Here is a 24,332-nt window from a genome sequence, read left to right on the forward strand (position 1 = left end):
AAAAAGTTGAAAAGGTGAGACGAAATTATGCAGCCAGACGCCCACTTTCGTCTTGTGTGAGGAATTCACATGGCAACGCACCATCCACTGGTTGGTTAGATTAAATCTCAGGCATGTTTACCTGCTGTGGCCTTCTATTGAGTCGTCTCATCCGTGCACACCGGTGAGCAATCAATCTCTCTGGCCCTTAAAGGCCATTACAGCAAATGAACGTTGCTTCATGCTGATGCAAATTGATCAAAGCAGATGGTTCCAAACAACAACATAGGAAATTGCGCCTTTGTGAGCTGAGCCAAACGCGAGCTTAAAGCGCCACCTACAGGGACAGCAGTGAAATGATCGCGCCTGTGTTAACCGCGGTAAGCGCGTTATCCCCCCCACACCCACACCCGTATTCCGGCAAATCACACTCCAATTAATCTGGAGGTCTTGTTAGACCACACTCACATTAATGTCTTGTTAAATGGAACAATGACTCAATTAACATTATTGCTACAATACTCAGCGTTCAGCAAATATGTTACCATACAACCGCAGGGCAGAGGTGTAAAATTGAGGTCCAGAAAGTAAAACTCAGTCCCAGGATTTTGTTCCAACTGCCTGGACAGCTCTGCTGATGGTTTGATCGAACTAGAGAAGCCATGCCGTTGGAACAAAATCCGGAGAAGGATTTTTACTTTCTGGACCTGAATTTTACACCCTTGCCGCTGGGAATTCCGAGGCTATCAATACTGACGTGATGCTTGGCTTCCTAGCAATGTCATCAACTATCTGGCTTCTCTCTACATTGGCTAGCTAGCAAAATGAAAATAAAAATAAAACATTCAGACTGCCTGCCCTCGTGTATTCGCCCTAAACTTATCACCTTCCTTCAGTCTCCCAGTCTTTAAAACCAGTTGTAAAACGGATAGGTCCTAAAATCTGATTGACTGAGCCGCGGTTAAAGCTGTTGTAAAATCACCTATGACCACCTATGACAACAACCAAGTTGTGTGCTACTAAGCCATGGCACAAAAAAACAGAATAATCTTTAACTCTCATGGTGCTCGAATGGACCACCTAACTAAATGCATCAGTGTTATTAACCTAGAACTAGGCTGTCAGCTAACTAGCTAACAGGCTAAACAACTTAAATAAAATTACTTGTGATATAATTAACTGTACAATGGCAGACTCCCTAAACAACCTTCTAGCTATTAAAGTTTGGAAATTCTAGCCTCTATCCAAGTAGTTTATCATTTGTCGAGTGGATATGGCCCAAATGACTACTTCTTAGCTATATTTCGCTCCGTGAGGAGCAGGAGTCAGCGTTCAAATTCCTACGTAGTGTACTAACGTCCTTCTCCTCAGGGTTGCATGGCAACGACACTCTAAAGGAACTACATTTCTTGGCGGAATACTTGTTTATGTAGGCTATTTTTAATAATAGCTTAAATTATTTTCTAAAAATGGTGTATTTTATCATTTATCAGTTGGCTGTGGTTTTATGAAAGCAAGAAGCCACTTAAGGCTGTGCTTTACTGCGATTTTATCACAGGAGAAGGTGTTTTAAAAGCCCTTTGCAGAGCCTCCGGTGTCTTATCACTTTAATATCCTGCTGCGGCACAGCGTGTCTAGACATCTCATGTTGCATAGAGTGTACATTTAAGTAAAACGTATTTCTGTATTTAATGAAAGGAAGTCTGTCTTCAGAAGCCTAGACACCGTAATATTTAGTGAAAATATATCTAACGGGTTCCATGGAACACTTTGTACTTTGATAGTTAGAACTGCTGTGATTAGGCAAAAGCATTTTCTATGTGATATCTGAGCTCAGATGGAACACGGAATCACTACATGAAGTGTTTTCAGAGATTTTGCTCCAAAATTAGGCGAGCTGTGAGTGAGTAGGCTGTAAAATTTTAGCCAATCGCAGCGCAGTAGTCTGGAGCCCAGTAGCCAATCCCAGCGGGAGAGGCGGGGTTTTTCAGAATACGGGTAGGGAAAGAAACAACGCCAGTCAGCCGCGGCGCTACGGCGGGGAGTCTCTCCGTCTCCGCGCAGTCTGCATGCGAGATCAAGAGAGGAGAAGCCCAAGATGGCAGCGTGAGGATGAGACTGCCCACCTCGGTCCTAGTGTCGGTCTCTCTGTTTACAGCCGAGACGACGGCTGCGCTTTACCTCAGCACTACGTACCCCTCGGCCGGAGACAAAATCTGGCAGTGCTTCACCCTGCTGTTCACGCTGGTGCCCTCCGTCCTGGTGCAGCTCACCCTCATCTTCATCCACAGAGACCTGAGCAGAGACAGGCCGCTCGTGCTGCTTCTCCACATTTTACAGCTGGGCCCTATTATCAGGTGCGCACCACTTTTTGTACTGCTGCCATAACATAACAGTCACCAGTAACGTACAGTGAGCAAGCCATGCCATGTTGATGAAGGAATGTTGCTGAAGGGTATTTTCACTTTCCTGTGACCGGACGAAGCCCAAAATCCTGATTTATAACAGCAACAAGAAAGTGTGTATTCAGTCTATAGGCCATTGCCTAAATGTGACGTGTCAGCTTTGTTTACCTATGAGATATTTCTAAAAATTCTCTAGGTATTTGAAAAGGTCTGAGCTTCAGTGTCAGACAGGTATAAACCATTACCTAAGGGGGAAATCCCCTGTTGAAAACCTCAGCATACTGGTTTTTGTCCTGCCTGAGGTGTTGTGGCGTGGGTGACCTGAGATCCGAAGCATGTGCAATAAATTCCTATTATTTGTGCACCACATGGAACCACAAGGCATATTTATGATAATGCCTGTTTTTCATCTTTTTCACCCAATTGTCAGTTGATGCTTGTCAAGTAATGATAGAAAGAAGCTGAATGTGTGTAGTTCCATTCTGTTAAATGTGATGAGAATAGCTTGTTACTGTGTTATTGACATCAGTCAGTAGAGCCAGTGCAGCGTTTGCTGGCCCCAGCTGTCCATCATCCTTATTTAGACTGTATCCATAATTGATGCATTTGACATTGCTTTCTAGCCTGGTGCAGTTCAGACGGCGTGACCTGTGCAAGCCCAAACAGATAGTGCTGGTCAATTTTTCAGGACCCTGTGTGGCTCATCAATGATTTATACTTCCATTTCATTGCCTTTCTCACAATGTCCTTTGGAGTAAAGTCAGATATCTTCCTCCACTGGGTCTCTAATAGCATATTAATGTGCTTTTATGTAGCACAGATGAGCTGGACGGATGAGGAACACTGAGTGAGTGTATATGGGTTAAAATGCACTGGTAATATCTATGGATTTTGAAAAGAACTGTTGGAGTTAGAAGCTTTGCAAAGCGCAGGCTAGCTGGTCTGTACTGTGCACTGGCTGTCCTCTGCATATTGAATGAGTTAGATGGGCAAATGGCCCATCGGGGCTTGCAAAAGCTGTCCCCTCAGGCAGCACTGGTCTGGCATGGTTGCTGATTTAGCAGGAGCACTGTGCCGCATCGATCAGGCTCTGCACATGTTAAGGCAATTGATGGGTTTAAATCTTTAACCCAGATTTCATCAGTCACCTTAAAATGATGCAGCACAGCAGGGTGTTTATAAGGATATGTGGGTGGCTAAGGGCTTTAGTATGCTTTGAATAATCTATTGAAGGGTTTTCCCCTTAAAACTGATGATTGAAGGACAATGGTTGTGACAGTGTCTTAGTGTAGCAGATTACACAGCTTAAAATCTATTACTCAGTTTAAAAAATATATATATACTAAAATGGACCTTGTCAGTGAATCACAGGTGATTTGTTAACACTTTATATATCACTGTTGTTGGAAGAAAACCTCCTATCTCCAAAATTGGAACTTTACAGGAGAAAGAAAAAAACATACTGTAGTTTTAATGCAAGTCAATGGAACCAGACATCCCTTCCAAGTCATTTCAGGCCATTTCTTTTGCTCCATTGATCATGAAATTTACACACAATGTAAAGGGCAACAGGTCCTTTGAAATAATGTCAAAAACTGAAAAATGACAAAAATGGAGATACAAGGTTTTCTTCCGACATCAGCGATATAAATCTTATATTGATATATATAAATCATCACTGTCAGAACAAAACATCCTGTCTCCAGGACAGTAAACACAGGGGAGGGAGAAAAGCCTTTTAACTTTCAATGTAAGTTGAAATAATTTTGCACCATTTTTATTGGTGTGTTTGTCATGAAATTTTGATACAGTGTGAATGGCAGCTGGCATCTTCAAATTATGTAAGAAATGACAGCGGTGAGATTTCAGTATGCATTAGTTTGTACTGCTATGTCTTGCTGCATGAAATGGCCTGATATAGCCTGAAATTACCTGATGTATGCACTCATTTACACGCATTTTGTTTGTTGTAGTGTTTTTCATGATGTCTTATTAAAGGCATCCTAGTTTAACTTTTCTTTCTTTCTCTCTAAAAGTCAGATGAAGTCCATTTTATTGCTATATTTTTGTTGCATTATTACACTATTACATCTCCAAAAGTGTCCAGACACGCATTCTAATAAGTGAATTCAGCTACTTTGTGGTGACCCCAAGCCTCTCCCAGGCCATCTTGGAGATATAATCCCTGCAGTGGGTCCTAGGACGAACCCATAGTCTTGTCCCAGTAGGCTGTGGGACAAGCTCATTTCACTTGTATTCGCGATCTCATTCTTCGGTCATTACCCACAGCTCATGACCATAGGTGAGGGTTGGGATATAGACCGACCGGTAAACGCTTCACCACTAGACTGGTACAGTGACCGCATTACTGCTGCTGCCTGTCACAGCCTGCGGCCGATCTCACGATCCCTCTTCTCATCACTCGTGAGCAAGACCCCAAGATACTTAAACTCCTCCACCTGGGGCAAGTCTTTTCCCCTTACCTGGAGTGGGCATGCCATCCTTTTCCAGGCTAGGACCATGGACTCAGACTTGCAGGTGCTGATCTGATTACCAACTGCTTCACAGTGAGCGCTGATGTGATCAGTAGATTATTTTATTGTGAATAGAGTAGGTAGTGACAGCATTAGTGTGTACAATATGGGAGTAAATAGGCTAGGAGCTTATGTTGCTATTTGTGCCTTGACTTCTAGCCCTCAGGTTAATGACATTGCAGTCTGCATACTTCAACGTTATGATTGCTGCAATGGCCTGTGATTCAGGTTCAATTTCACCATGTAATTAAATGGAGCAAGGCTGATGATTTGCAGAATTCATGCATAACAATTCAAGAATAAGGTTTGACTCATTACGGTAAATACTGCTTTGTCCTTTAGAAGAAGGTTACTGGCTGGCGTTCAAAATATGCTTCCACTTCCGCCAGACGGAAAGACACAGTATTGGAACTAACTGTTCTTGCAGTATGATGTGTTTAAATCAGTGCTAAAGGACACATGCCTTTCATGAATACAGTACAGAGTCATTGAAAAACTTTGAGGATAGTAAGTGTGTGAAAATGTACTGATGCATCAATCTGATGCTGGTGTTCCAACTGCTTCAGTTTTGGAAAAATTGATTCAAATCAATGATATAATATTCACTAAAGTAAGTAAAAGGTTTTTGGCTAAATTCTCTGGCTACTTGGTAAAATAAAAACAAACTCCGGTCTCTTTGCGTATTCTGTGTATTTTTTTTAAATAATTGTGAACTGTACCAAAATAATCAGATCAAATCTTCACAGAATGTGAGATTTCATGTTGCTTTGAATTGTTGAATGAAAATGGAATACACACTCACGAGCAAATTAATGAAAGTGTATTCATATTTATTAAAGTATTAATTGAATTATTGTGGGGCCAAAGATTTATACTGGGTGTACAGTCGGTGGCACGGTGGGTAGCATGGAGGGCCTGGGTTCGATTCCCTAGCCAGCTGACCGGGGTCCTCTCTGTGTGGAGTTTGCATGTTCTCCCCATGTCTGTGTGGGTTTCCTCCCACAGTCCAAAGACATGCAGTCAGGCTGATTGGACATGTTAAATTGCCCCTGGGTGTGAGTGTGTGAGTGACTGTCTGTCTGTCTGCTCTGTGATGGACTGGCGAGCTGTCCAGGGTGTATCCTGCCTTCCGCCTGATGACTGCTGGGATAGGCTCCAGCACCCCCCGTGACCCTAAGGGAGAAGCGGCCTAGAAAATGGATGGATGGATGGGTGTACAGTTTCAGGTTCTGGTTGTGTTTTATTTATGACGTGCGTGCTTACACTGTAAAGTTCGAATTAAAAAAAAAATCACTCAAAACACTTCTAGGTGTATCAGCAGTGATTATTTAGGATGATTATAATATTTATTTAAAATGTTCCTGCAGGTCTTCAGCTCTTCCCACAGGTCTGAAACAAAACTTGGCGGCAGCATCGTGAGGGGTGGGGTAGATTACTTGTACAAACTCGTAAAAGCATTTGTTTACTTACTTGAGCATTTGAATATTTGAATATTTTTTGTTTTTAGATGTGGAACACCTCATGGACTTGGCAAAAGTGAGGTTTTGGCCATGGAAATCACCATAGAGAAAAAAGCCATGGTTGGCATCAATGACACTGTGTACCACTGTGTAAACTTGCCATATGGGATTCAGTCATGCATACAATTCCACACGAGACAAACAATGAACTGTTTTAATCATATAACTGAAACGCCTGTTGTTTTCCCAGGTGCCTAGATGCCTTCTGTATCTACGGAAGCTCAGGGAAGGTGGAGGAGCCTTATGTCACCATCACACGCAAGAAGCAAATGCCCCGCAGTGGTCAGACTGAGGAGGTGGAGCAGGAGGTGGGGCAGGCAGAGGGCAAGCTGGTCACCCACCGTGCGGCTTTTGCTAGAACCTCTGTCATCCAGGCCTTCCTAGGCTCCGCCCCTCAGCTCACACTGCAGCTCTACATCTGCGTGCTGCAGAGGGGTGTTTCCATTGGGAGAGGTGAGGGAGAGTATAAGCACACAGACACTCAAACACACAGATAGTACAGGTTGCACTTCCCATGTGTATTATTGCTGTTATTATTGTAATGCACAGAATTCACAAGTTAATTTGAGAGACTGCACCAACCCCTGTTTCTAGTGCTGCCTTCGAGTTTGTAAATTATATATCCAACCTCAAACTAGGAAAGATCAAAGTAAATGCCCCCTCAGCTGAGAATTCCTACTTGGAAAGCTGGGATGGTGTTCTCAACTACGAGTTCTTCTAAGCGAGGTGTGTTTTAAATCCATTAAATACAGTTATGTTGCTCAAATCTTTAACATTGACTGTAAAGTTGTTTTTTTTGAGAGAGTAAAACATCTTGTACATTAAATCTTATTCATCATATCACTTACATTAGCTGGCTAACGTTTTGCTCACCATATGCATAGAGGTGTATGTTTTTCTCACTATGTTGTTTGAATGCACTGAGTTCAGTTGAATGCAGCATTCATCCTGCTCCTGGTAACTCTCAGTACTGCGGTTTCAAGAACTCCTTGACTCAAGACACCTGATCTAGCACATCAACTGATCATGAGGTGGATTGGGTATGTTGGGCCAAATAGTTTGGCTAAACTGAGCAGTGCTTTGGTTTGTCATTGCCTGGATTGGTGCTGCAATCGACTTGACTTGGAAAAAGGAAGTCATTATTCTTTCTGAACACAGAATTTAGTGAGGGGAAAAAGTATTGCCTTATATAAAATGCAATAGTTTCATGCCTGGGAAATGCATTCATAATATTTTATCAGTATTGTTCAAATCAGAACATTTAAAAAATCTGTCTTCACAACAAAACTGGAAGTTAAAGATCACTCTTTCTTAAGTCATACTGTACTGTACAAAAGACTATCTTACACGTTACATTTCAGAAAAATCTCCTGAAAAATCAATAACTTGCACTTACTGGTCATTTTGACTGGAAATTAAGTAAATGAAGGGTCATTTACTTAATTTCCAGTCAAAATGACCAGTAAGTGCAAGTTATTGATTTTTCAGGAGACTTTTCTGAAATGTAATGTGTAAGACAGTCCATTTACTTAAGCAAAGGGACAGTCCAAAACAAGCATTTCTTTGTATAACTGGAGTTAAAACAGTATTAACTGTTATAGAGAAAGTGAGACTCCTAAGAACTGTGCAAGAGCTGCTAGACAACCATAAATCAGATAAACAACTTTAAAACTTCCATCCTTTGAGGAAAAAGACAAAAATCAAGCTATCCTCTTGCTTCAGATCTGAATAAATTCACAGGTGTTTCTGTCCATATTGCTGCTGTGGGAAGCACTGTGGGTCTGAAAGTATAACAAAACAGACAAAAAAGAAGAGAATCTGCAAATCTAACAGAGAAACAGCTGACGTTCCCAGATCAATGGACTAGCCACCCCAGAGCCTCAACATCTTTAAATATGTTTGGGGTTACTTGATTTGTGAGAAGCATAAAAAGGAATCAATAAAACGTCTATAGTGTGGAAAAATATCGCTGCAAATTCCTTTGAAAAATTAAAAACAAGTCTTCTGAAAAAAAGGAAGCTGTAATAAAGGTGAAGTCTGGACACAACAACTACTGAAAAACTTTTTAGTTATTGAGGCATCTCTGTAATTTTCCGTTTTAATGTATATTGTAATATATATGCTGTTTACCTGAAGCTGAAAAATGTAGTATATAGTATAGACTATGTACTCAATACCTTTTTGATTGTAAATAAGTCAAGGTGGTCTCTGACTTTTGCATAGTAACGTATGTCAGAAATAAGAGCTTAGTAAGGAGAGGTTCTGCAATATTATATCAGTGTTTTGTTGGGCTGGCTCGAGATGTTCTGCTCCGCATAGCAAAGATATGAGACAAGCTGATCTAAAGTCATGAGCTGTGAGGGTTCTAATCTGGCCTCATGCTCTCAGGGGCTTTGAAACACATGTTGAATGTTAGATAGCAGGGTGTGGATCAGTTGTAGCGTAAGTGTTTACATCTGTTTTATGATGAATACTGTAAGAGCAACTTCATGCATTTACACAACATTCTAGCCCAAATATTGGAACTTTAATTTGAAGTCTTTTGTAGTGTTAAAGAATAGTTGGCTCAGTATTTTCTACTGCTGTGCCTTTGTTGCAGATTCTACACAACTTCTTGAGACATTCCTGAAATAGTTTAATCATTGTGTTTTTGGCATGGTTCTTCGGACTGCACAGAAATGTACATTTATGTTTCATGTTTAACCCCTAGAAGTTGAGAATTATGACTTTTAGCTGTGCACTTCAAGAATTTATGCAAGGAGACATTTTCTAGAAACAGAACATGTAAATGCAAAATCAAATCTGTCAATACAGAATATCAGTTGAATGTAAATATCCATCCATCCATCCATCCATCCATCCATCCTTCCATCATCTTCCGCTTCTCCGGGGTTCGGGTCGCGGGGGCAGCATCCTAAGCAATGAGGCCCAGACCTCCGTTTCACCAGCCACTTCCACTAGCTCCCTGGGGGGGATTCCGAGGCGCTCCCAGGCCAGCTGGGCGATATAGTCACGCCAGCATGTCCTGGGTCTTCCTCCCGAGTGGACTTGCCTGTGACACCTCCCAAGGGAGGCGTCCAGGAGGCATCCTAACCAGATGCCCAAACCACCTCAGCTGGCTCCTCTCGACGTGGAGAAGCAGCGGCTCTACTCCGAGTCCCTCCCGGATGACCGAACTTCTCACCCTATCTCTAAGGGAGAGTCCAGCCACCCTGCGGAGGAAACTCATTTCGGCCGCTTGAATTCGCGATCTCGTTCTTTCGGTCATTACCCAAAGCTCATGACCATAGGTGAGGGTGGGAACGTAGATCGACCAGTAAACCTTATGGCTCAGCTCTTTCTTTACCACAACAGACCGGTAAAGAGCCCACATCACTGCTGACCCAGCACCAATCCGCCTGTCAATCTCCCGCTCCCTTGTACCATCACTCGTGAACAAGACCACGAGATACTTTAACTCCTCCACTTGAGGCAAGAGCTCATCCCCGACACAGAGAGGGCTCTCCACCCTAAAGAGTTGGTCCAGTGTTCCACTACCAGGGCGGAACCCACAATGCTCCTCCTGAATCCGAGGTTCGACTATAAGCTGGACTCTCTTCTCCAGTACCCCTGCATAGACCTTACCAGGGAGGCTGAGGAGTGTGATTCCCCTGTAGTTGGAACACACCCTCTGGTCCCCCTTTTTAAAAAGAGGCACCACCACCCCAGTCTGCCAATCCAGTGGCACCGCCCCCGATGTCCATAAGTAATATGTCACTATATAATTACTGATATTCAGTTAATTCCTTAAAATTCAAGGTTTGATTAATACAAAGGCTTATTATTCAGTATCTACAGGGACTTGAGTCCAAACTAATGGAGCTATTCCTAGGTTATAGAAGTGTGGGATAAAACTTAGGGCCCATGGCTTGTTAAGGGGTTAAATGAATTACATATGATGATATTTTCATTAAAATTCTATTCTCTATTTATAGATTTTGTTCTGCACTTTTTACTTTTTCTGTTTCTATGTTAAGAAATGACAAAGGTGTGGCAAAAATGTAAGGGGTGGTTTTTATTTACCCACAACAAAGAAATCTGTCAGTACAGGATGTATTATATTTACACTCAGTATTGGCAGATTTTGGTCTACGCGTTCTATTTTTTACCCTATGTTTAGCAATGACAAACACATGGCAAAAATGTAAGGGTGGCTTTTATTTATACACAACAACAATTTCTTCTTTACTTTCAAATCATAAAGTATTACACCAATAAAGCCATAAAGGATACACCAATATGGATAATGTGTTGATGTCGATATCCAATACTTGTCATATACATATCTGCTGGTACCAATACTGATGCCAGTACATACACATCTACACAATGTATGTATATAAACTGGGACTGAATCCACCTGGATTAGCATTAGGGAGGAATAAACGTTTATTTCTGTATGGTTACAAATGCAGAAAATTTAGTTTAGTAGTCCAACGTGGCCTAAACATTGTAGAGTACAAAAGATGCATCATCATCAAGTTTAGCTTTGAAATATTGTTCAAAAACTGGCCGTTAATTTATTTTAAAGTAAATATCTATGTAAACTGATATGGTTCCGATATCCACACGCATCCCTATACAGTATCTCTTCTTATACTCACAAATAGAAATGTGGTAGCCCTATCAGTTGCACTTCTGCTTAAATTGTTATGTTTGTTTCACTGAGCTACAAAACAGAAATAAATCATTTTAAATTGTTGCACTCACACAAAAAACATTATATCTCTGTTTTTGTTGTTTTGAACTTTTTTGCATAGTTTTAAAACTACGGTTACCCCTGCATTGTGTTAAAATTTCAAGAACAGACCAATAGAATTGGTTCAGAATGACTTTGGTTTACTTTCTTCACTTACTAAAGTGACCATTTAGGAGATTTTTTATTATTTTTTTTTCCGACAGCAACAATATATTTGCATATTAATTAAACGTAGGTCATACTTGTTAGCACCAGCTATAAAGTTCTAAAGGTGAAATTGTTCTCCATTAAAAATCCCTTTTGAACCTTTTCTTTAAGATGATTCTACATGTTCTTTGAAGGTTTTCCTTTGCTCTCTTCATCAGTACAGTTATGTAGCATCAGCTTACTAAATTTAAACCCTCCTCTTTGTTACATTCTACACCCCTGCTTTGGCTTTGCAGCGTCGCACTGGAACACTTCACACCACTTCATGACTATCCACTTCCTTGAGCTCTATCTCAAGGATGCACACTTGCTTTTGAAGGATATCAGCACTCAGATAAGGGCAGTTATAAACAGAGAAGGCAGTGCTGCTATAAGCAGTTTCACTTTGTTTTATAAATAAGCTGAATACCTGAAACTTCTTGCAATGAAGCATGTAAAGGAAACAAAAATATACCACGCCAATAACGGTTTTACCAGCTGTTGAAGGGTGAAGCAAGCCAGCCTCATTTCCATTTCTCTTTTATTTTTTCTCCTGATAAGTCACAAACAGGGCCACTGTAGTTAACTGAAACTACTAATAAAGCTACCAATGAACATATGTGCTTGTTAACTGTTATAAATGAAACGTAATAAATAAAAATTGACAGTTTTCTAAAGTGAAATAGAATTACTGAGAAAAAAAAATGTAAGCGCATGAATGAGAGTTCAAGACTGGATCCCTTTCTGTGTTTGGCCGTCTTTAAGGAAAGCTGGAGCCAAGCCAAGCTCAGTCTGCTGTTGTGTTCATTTTATTCTGCCCTTAACAAATACTTACTGCCACAGTATCCATCATAATACTCAAACAAAACTAAAACTAAAACAAAAACTGACACTTAATACATAAAAACTAAATTACTACTAACAATTACAAATATATAATGAAATAATAGGAGTAGAGATGACATGTGCCGCTTTTTCTTTTCTGATACTGATATTGAAATCTTGACTATCAGTTGATACTGATCACATACTCTTTTCTTAAAAACTGCTAAGTCAAATAAATGTAAATAAATGAGAGCAGTCATTGAAACACATCATAAGACTTATGAAAAAAGATTTAACTTCTTACTTGGTGCTGTTTCTTACTTGATTACTTGTTGTTTATATCTTCATTTTTAAGAAAAATACAACGGATTGATTCTGTGTTACTGAGACATTTGTGTAAGTGTATGTGCGTGCATACAACAGCGAAGTGTACTATTTCATGTGAGCTACTAAGTTAACATAGCTAAGAAGCAACATAGCTAATCAGCCACTGATTTGATTTGATTTCATTTATATTTTAATTTCTACAAAACCTCCAAAATGGTAACTTTACAGGAGAAGGGAAAAGCATTCTTAACATTCACGCTCATGTAATAAGATTTGATCTCAAATTCATTTGGACAGTTTCTGTTTGGCTGTTCCTCATGACATTTTGACACAGCGTAAAGGGCAGCTGGCGTTCACAAACTTTGTTAAAAAATTACAGAAATTGGGTCAACAGTGGAGATATATGAAAACATAAAACATAGACAATCAAAACAAAACAGTAAGCTTTTTGGGGTGGATTTGGCCTTAAAAAATAAACCTATACTTTAATAAAAATACTGCAATCATTTTTATAATTTTTCAAAATTCATTTTGTCCTTATTGTTGTTGGCCGTTTGAAACTATCATGGCAATTTGTAGATGAATTTGGATTAGATGTGTGTTGGCTCGCTAACAACTGGACCTACGTCTAAGCCTCGTGTTTAGAGAAACACTCATAAGATTAAAGGTTATGACTGGACGAAGGTGCTTGTGGCACCTTATCAGTGTGGTGAAGTGGAATGTTTGTTAACAACTGCTACCTCAGGCTCCCCTCCATTTCAGCACAAGGCCTGCTGTGTTGTTTGCCTTGCTGATGATTTGCACACGCAGCACTGTGTAACAGGCTTAGAAGCCATGCAAGGGGGGTGCGGGGGTGTACGCCACACTGCTGAGTGCCCCCGAAAGAGCCGCGGTGTAGATGGAGGAGCGCAGTGGGCGGCAGATCAGTCGGCCACTCTTGGCTCTCAATGCTATAGGTGAGGATTAGCCAAGCAGAGAGCGACTCTGGATCAGCTGAAAAAGGCTGTGTGTTTACAGTGGAATTATAGATTTATTTAGGTCAGGTGTCTGGGTACACTGCCATTAGGAAGGGGATATCTGCTGTGTTTTCCCTGCACATCCACAAGGGAAATAGAAAACAATGGCGTTTATAGTACACAGTGTCAGCTGCTGTCAAATTCACCGGAACAAGTTGGGCTGATTTATGTTGTTTCATATCCAAACACTCATGTTACCCCAGGGACGTTGTGCTTCTATTATGCTCCAAGAACACTTTATATTGCAAGGCTATTACTACATATTATTGTGGTGAATTGTCACCACAGATCAATAATGGAAGGTTGTTTACATCTTAAGCACAGTCATTTTTATAGTAGAGATTGTCTCTCCCCCTCTTTCTGTCTGTTTGTCTCCTCCCTCTCTCTCTCTGTTTCTCTCATTGTCTTTTATTCTCAGCTTCTCGCTAGGCCTGCCACTGTTATTACATAATCGTCTGATGGCAATTATTTGAGCCAATCGCAATTATATGAGCTTCCACAGTTGTTAGATTTATAATCATATGTTTGCGTTAATGTGAATATGGTACATTTCATCCATTGCATTGAGGAGTAAAAGAAAGCAGAAAACGCATATATTAATTGAGACAAACAAACAAAAACACAAAACTGTAACTTTTGACTTGTGCCATGACAGCAGAGCAGTGGTCAGCAATTTGCTTATTTGAGCTGGAGCTGTGTTTGTCGTTACTTGGGAGATTTTAGGTATCGACAGCTAGGAATCAAGATACAGTGAGGGCAAACAAGTATTCAGACACTTTGTTATTTAATCTACTTCCAGTGCATATACTTACTTTAGATTTACACATATAATTAGGCCTGTCACAATCATATTTTTCTAGCTGATGATTGTTGCATAATAATTAATTTAATTAGTCCCACAACGAGGAAGTTTCACCTCCGCATTTAACCCATCCGTGAAGTGGAACACCACATACACACTAGTGAGCACACACACATACACTAGGGGCAGTGAGCACACTTGCCCGGAGTGGTGGGCAGCCCAATCCGCAGCGCCCGGGGAGCAGTTGGGGGTTAGGTGTCTTGCTCAAGGACACCTCTGTCACCTCTGGGGATCGAACTGGTGACCTTCCGGTCACGAGGCTGGTTCCCTAAACTCCAGCCCATGACTGCCCCCAAATAATTAATTTACATTTACAGAATTTAGCAGATGCTCTTATCCAGAGAGACTTACAAGAAGTGCTTTGTCTATCTAGAGAAAGTATCTTTGCTAATTACCAGCAGGTTAGAAAGAAAGCTAATTCTTGAGCTCAGATACTGCCAGAAACAAAAAGTCACTGTTGATACCGAGAAAAAAAGGAACAGAGTTGAAAACAGAACAATGCAATACACTACAATACAATACATAAGTGCAGTACAATACATTCCAATCAATACTTACTCATGCTCATTTATAACAAATATCCATCCATCCATCCATTTTCTAAGCCGCTTCTCCTTCAGGGTCGCGGGGGGGTGCTGGAGCCTATCCCAGCAGTCTTCGGGCGAAAGGCAGGATACACCCTGGACAGGTCGCAAGTCCATCGCAGGGCAGACAGACAGACAGTCACTCACACACACCCAGGGGCAATTTGACATGTCCAATCAGCCTGACTGCATGTCTTTGGACTGTGGGAGGAAACCCACACAGACACGGGGAGAACATGCAAACTTCACACAGAGAGGACCCCGGTCAGCTGGCTGGGGAATCGAACCCAGGCCCTCCATGCTACTCACCGTGCCACCGACTGTACACCCAGTATAAATCTTTGGCCCCACAATAATTCAATTAATACTTTAATAAATATTAATACACTTTCATTAATTTGCTCATGAGTGTGTATTCCATTTTCATTCAACAATTCAAAGCAACATGAAATCTCACATTCTGTGAAGATTTGATCTGATTATTTTGGTACAGTTCACAATTATTAAAAAAAAAATACACAGAATACGCAAAGAGACCGGAGTTTGTTTTTATTTTACCAAGTAGCCAGAGAATTTAGCCAAAAACCTTTTACTTACTACAGACAGCCACTCACACCTAGGGGCAATTCAGCATGTCCAATCGACCTGACTGCATGTCTTTGGACTGTGGGAGGAAACCGGAGAACCCGGAGGAAACCCACACAGACACGGGTAGAACATGCAAATTCCACACAGAGAGGACCCCGGTCGCCCAGCCGGGGAATCGAGCCCAGGCCCTCCTTGCTGTGAGGCGACAGCGCTACTCACCACGCCACCTGTTTAATTTTCTTTTTTTGTTGTATGCAACTTTTTTGTCATGTGCAGCTATTAAAGTACAAGTCTAAAGTGGCCAAATTAGCTGATTAGCCATTTGTAGCTAACACTATGAGGTAAATGATATACTGCACTGTTATGTGAGTGCACACACTCAAAAACATTAGATGTTGCTTCATAACTTACAAATAAACAAATGTGTCACCATACTGAGGTAGAAGTTGGAACTTTTTTGGTTTTCATAAACCCCGTGATGCATCTCAATAATTGCATTTACTGTTTTCCTGTTTTACATTTTGTTAGCCGTTTAACATTTTGTTTGTTATGACACAACATGATTATGAAATCTATCTGTGAAAAATGATGGCAGTCAGCTTAAATAATTGCAAACGTCTTATATAATTGCAGTGATTATGTAATTTTGTATATTATGTAATTGTGACAGGCCTACACATAATATCTTTTACTTTGTACTTAGAGAAATGATCAAAAAATATGTACTCATAAGCATAAACAACAGCATGTTTAAAAAAATTTAATTGTTTAAAAAAAGTCACAAATTAATTACATTAGTTTTTGCATAACTTCTGTTAGCAGTCATAGCTTTCAGATTTCTATGGTAAGAAGGATTTTGCTTTTAAGCAAATCTTCAGTTCCTTGAGGTAATTGACTAGGCCATGCAAGCTCTTTCACCTTGTTTTTGAAAAACATTTTATTTTGGCTGTATATTTGGGGTCATTGTCTTGTTCTCCCCAGATTCAGTTTCTTAGCTGATAAAATCCTCTAAAATTTCATACTACCTTGCTCCATGCATGTTTCCTTTAATGATCTAATGCCCAATTACTGTGTGCCGAGAAGCAGCCCTATATTATGCAGAAGTGTGATGTAAATTAAAGATTCTCAAAATTAAAATGGCATGTATTATACAGGATAGATCATAAATAAGGCCTAAGCACATTGGAGCAAGTGCCCTAAAACAAGCTTCCTCAGTAGGGCGTAAGAGAGAAGACAAACACTTTATAGGGAGTGAGTGAACTTGTGAACCTTTCAAGGCCAAAAACCGAGATGGAAAAGTACCGGCATTGGCACAATGTTTTTTTAAAAAAAGAATTCAGACTAGACTTGGAGATAATGGTTCACACAAGACCCTATTTGATAGACATATGAAGGTCAATTTGGATATAATGGTGGTTTTGTGAAATCAGGAGATGACAAAAAAGAGGTGGGGCGATGTCACCCCACCTTCACCGAGGGTATAAAACATGTGTACAAACTCTGTATATTTGGGAGTGTCATCCAACGGCCTTTGGAATACATTCTCCATGCTCAAAAGGAATAAAGAACCTGCACTTCTGAATTCTGAAGAGTCTTCTTGTATTTCTTAGTTCGATTCTCTTTATTTTCTTTCAACAAATTGAATTCGTTTTATTTTACAAACCATAGAAAGTACTTAGGATTGGTGGTCAAACAAGTGTCGAGGAACGACAAGTGTTTTCATGCGGCTCTTTTCTGACGGCTTCTTTACTTTACTCTATAGCTTTTCCATTGGAGTGTTGTTCAGTAATTTTGCCCCTGAGAGCTTTAGGAATATCATAGATTTTGCTTACGAATGCATTTTTGTTTATATTCATATGTTCAAAGCGAAAACTCATTATGGGTGTGTACTTGAAGGAAATGTATGCACTGCAAGAAGATTAAATAGCAAAAAAGTATATGAATACTTGTTTCCCCTCACTATAGCTAATTGGCAGGGAAGGGGAGTAGCTACGTAGCATGCTACTTTTTGTAGATAACTACAGTTTGTTGTAGCTAATAGCTGTAGCTGCTACAGTTTTATGTAATGCAGCTAATAGCTATAGCGCTAATTTTCACTACAATTTCACTACAGGCTTCAGTTGCTCTGTGCAAAATTTGAACGATGGAATGTGGTTGTTAACTGGGCTAGTGGCAATTGCACAATCCTGAGTGATCCATGGACAGTTCAAGCAAACGGTCACTCACTGATCACCCCTTACAACTAGGCTTAACTCAGGGGTCGGCAAGAAGAACCATTTTGTCCTTTCAACAAAAATGAAACCAATTTGGGAGCCACAACATTTTAATGTCTGTTTTACCACCATGGTCTCAGTATGTGCTAATGTACTAGTATAGTGTTAGAACTGTGCTAGAACTGTGTGTTAGAATGATCAGCAGAGCTTTATTTTACAGCAAAGGTTCTTTTATTTGACCAAAAATCTAGTTCTGTTGTGGCGCTGCATTAGGGCAATAGAAGAGCCATGTGTTTTTGATCCCTGGCTTAGCTAAAACGGAAAAGACATTTTCATAATAGACTATTACTAACAGTACTGTGCTGAGTCAGGGTCACTGATGAGAATTTTCAGGCTAAACTGTTGCTAAAGTTTAACACTTGACTCTGAATGCCATGTCTGTACATATCTCACTGAAATGTTTAAATTGGAGTCGTTTTATTTCAGCAGTTGACACTGCTTTGCACAGAATGGTTTGATTTGTGTACGGTTATATTTGTTGACTTTTGTTAGGAAAAACCTGGAATGATTGACTTGGCCTTTACTTAGTCAATTTTTTTTGTTGCGACATCACGCTTTTGGTTGTGCAAGTTTGATTGTTGGTTACACTTAAACTTTTTGGTGATCTTTTTTGTATATTTGCAGCTTTTTGTATGTTTCTTTCTGGCACATGATTCTTTTGTTCCGTGTGTCCAGTGGAAAGTAGCTAATTGTAGCTTGCTACAAATTTTGGAAAAGTAGCTACAAAGTAGCTAACTACTAATTGTTCAGTAGCTATCCCAACCCTGCTAATGGGCAAGTTTGGCCGCTTTAGGCTTGTACTTTAATTCTTGCATACAATAAACGAAAGAAAACACTTACATTGTTTATAATTATTTATAATGAATAAAACTATTTATATAGTAAGTCATTTTCAGCTAAAATGTCATTGTGACAGTTTAGCTCTCATCATTTTGTCTTCCCTTTTATTTTTTTGTAAACTGGGTAATTTTGTATTTTGACTCATGTTGGTACAAAAATCTGAAAAGACATGCAGAAACGAAGCTGATATAGGCAAAATACCATAAAACATCTGTGGGTTTAAATATAAAATTATGTGTATGTTTCCATCAGAAAGATCCATAAGAAATGTATGTTTCATTGGTATTGAAATACTGTGGTGCTAAGACAGTAGTTAGGAATACCCAGATATCAAATTTACATCAGTCTTTTCTCCCTCTGCTTTCAGTCTGAAATGTCTTGGCATGAATTTATTTACACGTATTTCCTAAAGAATACTTTATGTTAGTGTTACTGATGAAGAAAAAGTAAAAATACAATCATATATGTGCTTACATATTGTAAACTTTTAAAATTTGTTTGTTTTTGTAAAATCCTATATCTGCCTCAGTCTGTCTCAGTAAATGTGTTCACTGCTTGTTGATTTATATCTATTTGCCTCAATCCAGTGGATAAAAACACACCCAGTTGAGATTCTGTTTGTTGCTTATATTAGTTTATATCAGCTTATATTATGACGGTCAGTTCAAATAATTGCAATCAAGTTATGCCAGTAGGTTATGTAATAATTGTGACTGAGTGTAACATGTGTTGTGTGTGTGTCTGTGTGTGTGTGTGTGTGTGTGTGCCATCTGATACATTCATACCAGTGCAACACATTGCTAACATGCCACTAAGGTGTCAGTGCCACTGCCTGATCTGCCACTCAGTATCCGTTCAGCTGTGGTCCTATAGCGGCCCCTTTCCTTTAATGGAGGCCAGCTTATACATTTTGCAACAGGCTACGGTCAGTGTAGTCACCTGTATTGTGGGTGTCATTGTATTGTGGGTGTAACTGATTAAATAGCATTAATCAAATTGTAGCTACAGTTATATGCAAATGTTTGATTTTCTAAGTGAAAATAAATTAGCACATGCTGCACAGGGGACAACCTCAAATATAGTCTTTCTATTTGTTATAACATTTGCACAGATCAGATTTTGTTAAATTCAGTGAATTGTGTATTAAAATGTACAGAAGTGTGTTTTCTGTAGAGAATGTTAAAAAAATATAGATTTTGATCAGGGACATCCAAACATTTGCATATGACTGTAGGTAAACCTAATAAGTATTTACCTAAATAATACATCAGTATTTACTCTCCTCTCAGGCACGCTGATGGTCATCTCTTTGCTATCCATTGTGTACGGTGCACTGCGCTGCAACATACTGGCCATCAAGATCCGCTATGACGACTATGAAGTTTCAGTACATCCAGCGGCGTACCTGTGCGTGTTCTTGTGGCGCGGCTTCGAGATCGCCACACGAGTGGCTGTACTAGTGCTTTTCAGCTCTGTGCTAAAGGTGTGGGTGCTGCCCTTGGTGCTGATCAGCTTCCTGATCTTCTTCCTGCAGCCGTGGGTGCACTTCTGGAGCAGCCACTCACCCTTTCCTGAGAACATTGAGAAGACACTGACACGTGTGGGCACCACCATTGTGCTTTGCATGCTCACCTTCCTCTATGCTGGCATCAACGTATTCTGCTGGTCGGCAGTACAGCTCAAGCTGGATGACCCAGACCTCATTGACAAGGGCCATGGCTGGCGCCGGTCGGCCACCTACTACTCACTGCGTTTTGTAGAAAATGCGGCGCTCACCTCGCTCTGGTATTTCCACCGCACTGACTTCTACAGGCAGGTGGACGCGCCCGTGCTGGAGTTGCTGCTACTGCTGGGCTATGCGCTGGCTGTCTTCTTCATGCTGCTTTTCTACCAGTGTTGCCACCCCTGCAGGCGCCTGTTCTCATCCAGCCCAGCACAGGGCCTGTGGGAGTGCTGTGGGTCACTAAAGCTGCCCGCTGGACCATACTCCCCACCTAGCCTGCCGCAGGACAAGCCTGGCCTGGAGCAGCCGGAAACAGCCAAAGACACAGTTACCAATGGAGAGGTCAACCAGAATCTGTGCTGAATAGAACAGCTAAAGCACAAAAAAGTGCCCCTTATGGACCTGAAGCTTGATTAGCTAATGAAGAAATTCAGAGCTGTCTTTGCCTTGATGGTCAAAGGAATGTACGAAGGGGTCATTTTCAGACTCAGCAAAGGCAAGATCCCCTCCCCCCCACTTTTTCCTTTCAGTTTACAAGACGATAACTTTTGCTGTGATTGTGGCATGGGGTTGTTGATGCATGTGCTAACTTTTATCCTTAAGAAAATTTAATGGCTGCTTCTGTTGTGCAACGTGGGAGCTCTCTGTCGGTCTCCTTGTCTATCTCTATGTCTCTTGTGCTCTCTTTTTTAATAAGATATTTTAAAATATTTATTTGAAAAGCATTGAACAAAATAATGGAAACACCTTTACTTCCTATTTTGAATAATGCTTGATAGTTTTGAACAGTTCGTAGAAGAGTATCAAAGGGTTCTTGGAAGAATATATTTACTACCAAATTTAATGGTTGAGAAGTGACAATATGAGTTAACAGCTCAAAATGTCAACAAGACAGTGTAACAGGCTGTTTACACCTTGCATTAAAATGTATTAGTTGTATCAGGTTTGGATTTCACTTGATTCCATGAAAAGCCAGGTATAAACACAAATGAAGAACTGGTTGCTCAAACGACATTTGAAGGTGGTCAGAGACGAATCTGAAGCATAAGTGGAATGTGTACGTTTACGTCTTCTGTGTCTCATGTCCTCTAGACAGTAGTGACGTTGCCTGTTTTAAACATTTTTTTCCAATATTTGACAGTGTGTAATCCACTGGTAGTAGCATGTTAGAAACCATGCTTACAGCCTCATGTGTAAGTTTTAGCTTAACTGTTACACCAGTATGCCAGAGATAAGTGCAAGTAATGTAGCACGCAAACAGTGCATACAATGCTTTTGCTAGCCCGTGTAGCAAGTTGACCAAGTCATGTATGCTGTAGTCATGTTTTACATGAAAATGAAGACACCAGACCCTCAGTCACCCAGTTCAATGCCTGTAAAGGCTTTGTGCTCCAAACAAACTAGCTGGTATTGAAACGTTTGTACTATTTTTTGAAATTCCTTCAGTGTCTGCATGAATGTATGGGATGCATGTATAACACAACAGTATAAGACAAATGACTTGAGAAATTCAACAGTGCTGAAGTTAACTTCTTATTCTAGTTTTGTCCCTTCCTTAAATGTGCAGCAGTTATATTTAGGCCTCTTCAGGGTGTTTCCATTATTCCACTGCAGGGATAGGCTCCAGCACCCATTGTGACCCAAAAGGATAAGCAGCTTAGATAATGTGTATGTATGTATGTATATATACATACATGTATATAATATAAGTAATGCATATATTACATTATAATTACAATATGTATTTTAATTATACCGTAATTAAATATCCTTGATCACACTGTGATATGCTTTTAATGCAGGAAAGTAAAATCGGATCTTATCCTGTCACACTGGGGTCAGATTTAATAAAAAGTGTAAATGCATTCCAGCTAAAGTATATCCAGATATGATTTGGATAAGAAACACATGTTAATGCAAGGTGTAAACAAACCAGGAGTCATGAAACTCTTACTTTCTTCATTTGGTCAAATGTTCAGGTTTTGTTTTGCTGAAGCCTGGGGTGTCACTAGAGGGGGGCTTAAGCTGAAAAAACACGCTCACTTTCTTTTTGATCACTTGATCTGCCTCCTTCAGCCCTGTCACGTCTCTTTCAGCTTCTTTCCCTTCCTGTGTTTAGTGATACATTTTTTAAAATGTATTTTTATTAAACTCATAGTTACAAGAATTCATGAACTAAAATAATAAGAGATCAGTTTTTCCATTTACAGTTTGAGGATATGTAGGATAGAAAATTTCATTTTGGTCAACACTGTATGACCCTTTCACTGACATCTATTTCACTGTAAGCAACAATATATGGCTAATACTTGTGTATTTTTTACAAAAACTAAAGAGAACTATAAAAACAAAGAATATAGATGTCAGTAACATTATTTCTGTCTGTTTGCTCATTCACACTCTCCCTACCTAGCATATTCAAAATCTTAAACTGGTTGTCTTGTAGCTAATATTAGTGTTAGCTTAACCCCCCTTTTACCTTCATGTAAACCCCAAGAACCTCTCCCCCAGGTCTAATATAATTGGTTTACAAATTACGCAGCCTGATTTGATTGGCCGAGCCGGAGGTTCAACTTTTCACATGATGTTAGTAAATCTCTGGTAGCACAGCATTAGAGCAGCAGCAGCGCCTCCCCCAAATCACAATATATTGTGAAGCTGGAGACGTGATGGCACAGCTCAATAATAAAGAATAAATGGGAATAATCTATGGAGGATTTGAACTGGTAATGTACATTTATTTGAGAAATGGGGCTCAATAATATTTGGTTGGAGGGAGGGAGTGGGGGCTAACGCCCCAGTAAAGCTGGTCTAGCGACCCATGGCTGGAGCCAGGTTATAAGTTAAGTTTTGCACTTTTTCTTGCAAATAGCTGGCATAATATTGTTATAATATTCTTATCAGTGGCTAAGCAGTGAACTTCCACCTGCAACCACTTTTCTTGTTCAACAAATGCAGTGAGTCATTTTTTTTCTAAGCTTGGAATCATTTTGTCCTTCAGAAACTCAAACTTAGATGCATATTTTTTAAACCTTTCTTTCATTTTAAGGTGGATTTAATTGGAATGTAAAGTCTGTGTCATGTAAAATGTCTTGGTGGCCACAGCTGCTGAAAGAGTTGTGTTTCACTCACCAGCTTCTCAGGTTTATTCCTCGCTTATGTTGTCTTACTTCTTTGAGCTTATCGATAAAGACCTGTATCTTATTACCAGTACCCTACTCAAGTGGAGTCTTTAATTCAGCCAGTACAGGAGGGTACTGAATGATGCCTAGGATGGTAGCTCATGACGGTTTTGTCATGAATGCTAAACATAGAAGCACACTTTGAATAACGTGACAGGTTGTGGAAGAATTTTTCAAGATATTGTTTTTTTTTTATTGTTTAGTCATTGTTTAAAGCATTCACATTCCTTTTTTGCACTTCTCTCACTCACATTTGTACAGGTTTGCAATGGAAAGGGACCACTTTTGCACATTATGATCTGAAATATTTTGCTAAGAGGGTGAAAGCTGTGACGTGGAAATGCGCATGATAGATGATTGTACTTAAGCCTTTAGTGCCCTCTGGTGGTTGGCAGTATGGAGGAACGCTATCATTCTTTCAGAATGATCCCAGTACGGGCAAAGTGTTATCTCGTAACTTACAGTGGCCGTTGCGAGTGAATGCTTTCTACATCTGTCTTCTATAAGCAAAGCCCCGGAACATAAGAAAAATAAAAAAGGATATGATTTATTTGTGGACTTTCTGCCTCTATTCTTCCTTTTCTTGCTTACATATTTCTTATTTTTATGTGTTTTTGTCATAAATTGAAAATGGTGTCAGTCCTGCAGTAATGTCACATTTCATTTCAAAGGGATGCTTTGTGGTCATCTTGATTAGATCATCATTATCACTTTTTGTATGTGCTTTTGTCTCCATAGTGACCAGAGATT

The 24,332-nt window shown here is 40.0% G+C and overlaps 1 protein-coding gene across 1 annotated transcript; it reads left to right on the plus strand.

Moving 5' to 3' along the window:
• Positions 1–1,989: 1,989 nt before the first annotated feature.
• Positions 1,990–24,132, plus strand: xk (X-linked Kx blood group (McLeod syndrome)). The gene is made up of 3 exons (XM_017694663.2): positions 1,990–2,336; positions 6,629–6,891; positions 19,967–24,132. Exons 1-3 carry the CDS (start codon positions 2,092–2,094, stop codon positions 20,761–20,763), a joined length of 1,305 nt encoding a protein of 434 aa, XP_017550152.2. The 5' UTR covers positions 1,990–2,091; the 3' UTR covers positions 20,764–24,132.
• Positions 24,133–24,332: the final 200 nt, after the last annotated feature.

The sequence above is a fragment of the Pygocentrus nattereri genome, chromosome 25, assembly GCF_015220715.1.
Source record: "Pygocentrus nattereri isolate fPygNat1 chromosome 25, fPygNat1.pri, whole genome shotgun sequence".
Taxonomy (NCBI): Eukaryota; Metazoa; Chordata; class Actinopteri; order Characiformes; family Serrasalmidae; genus Pygocentrus; species Pygocentrus nattereri.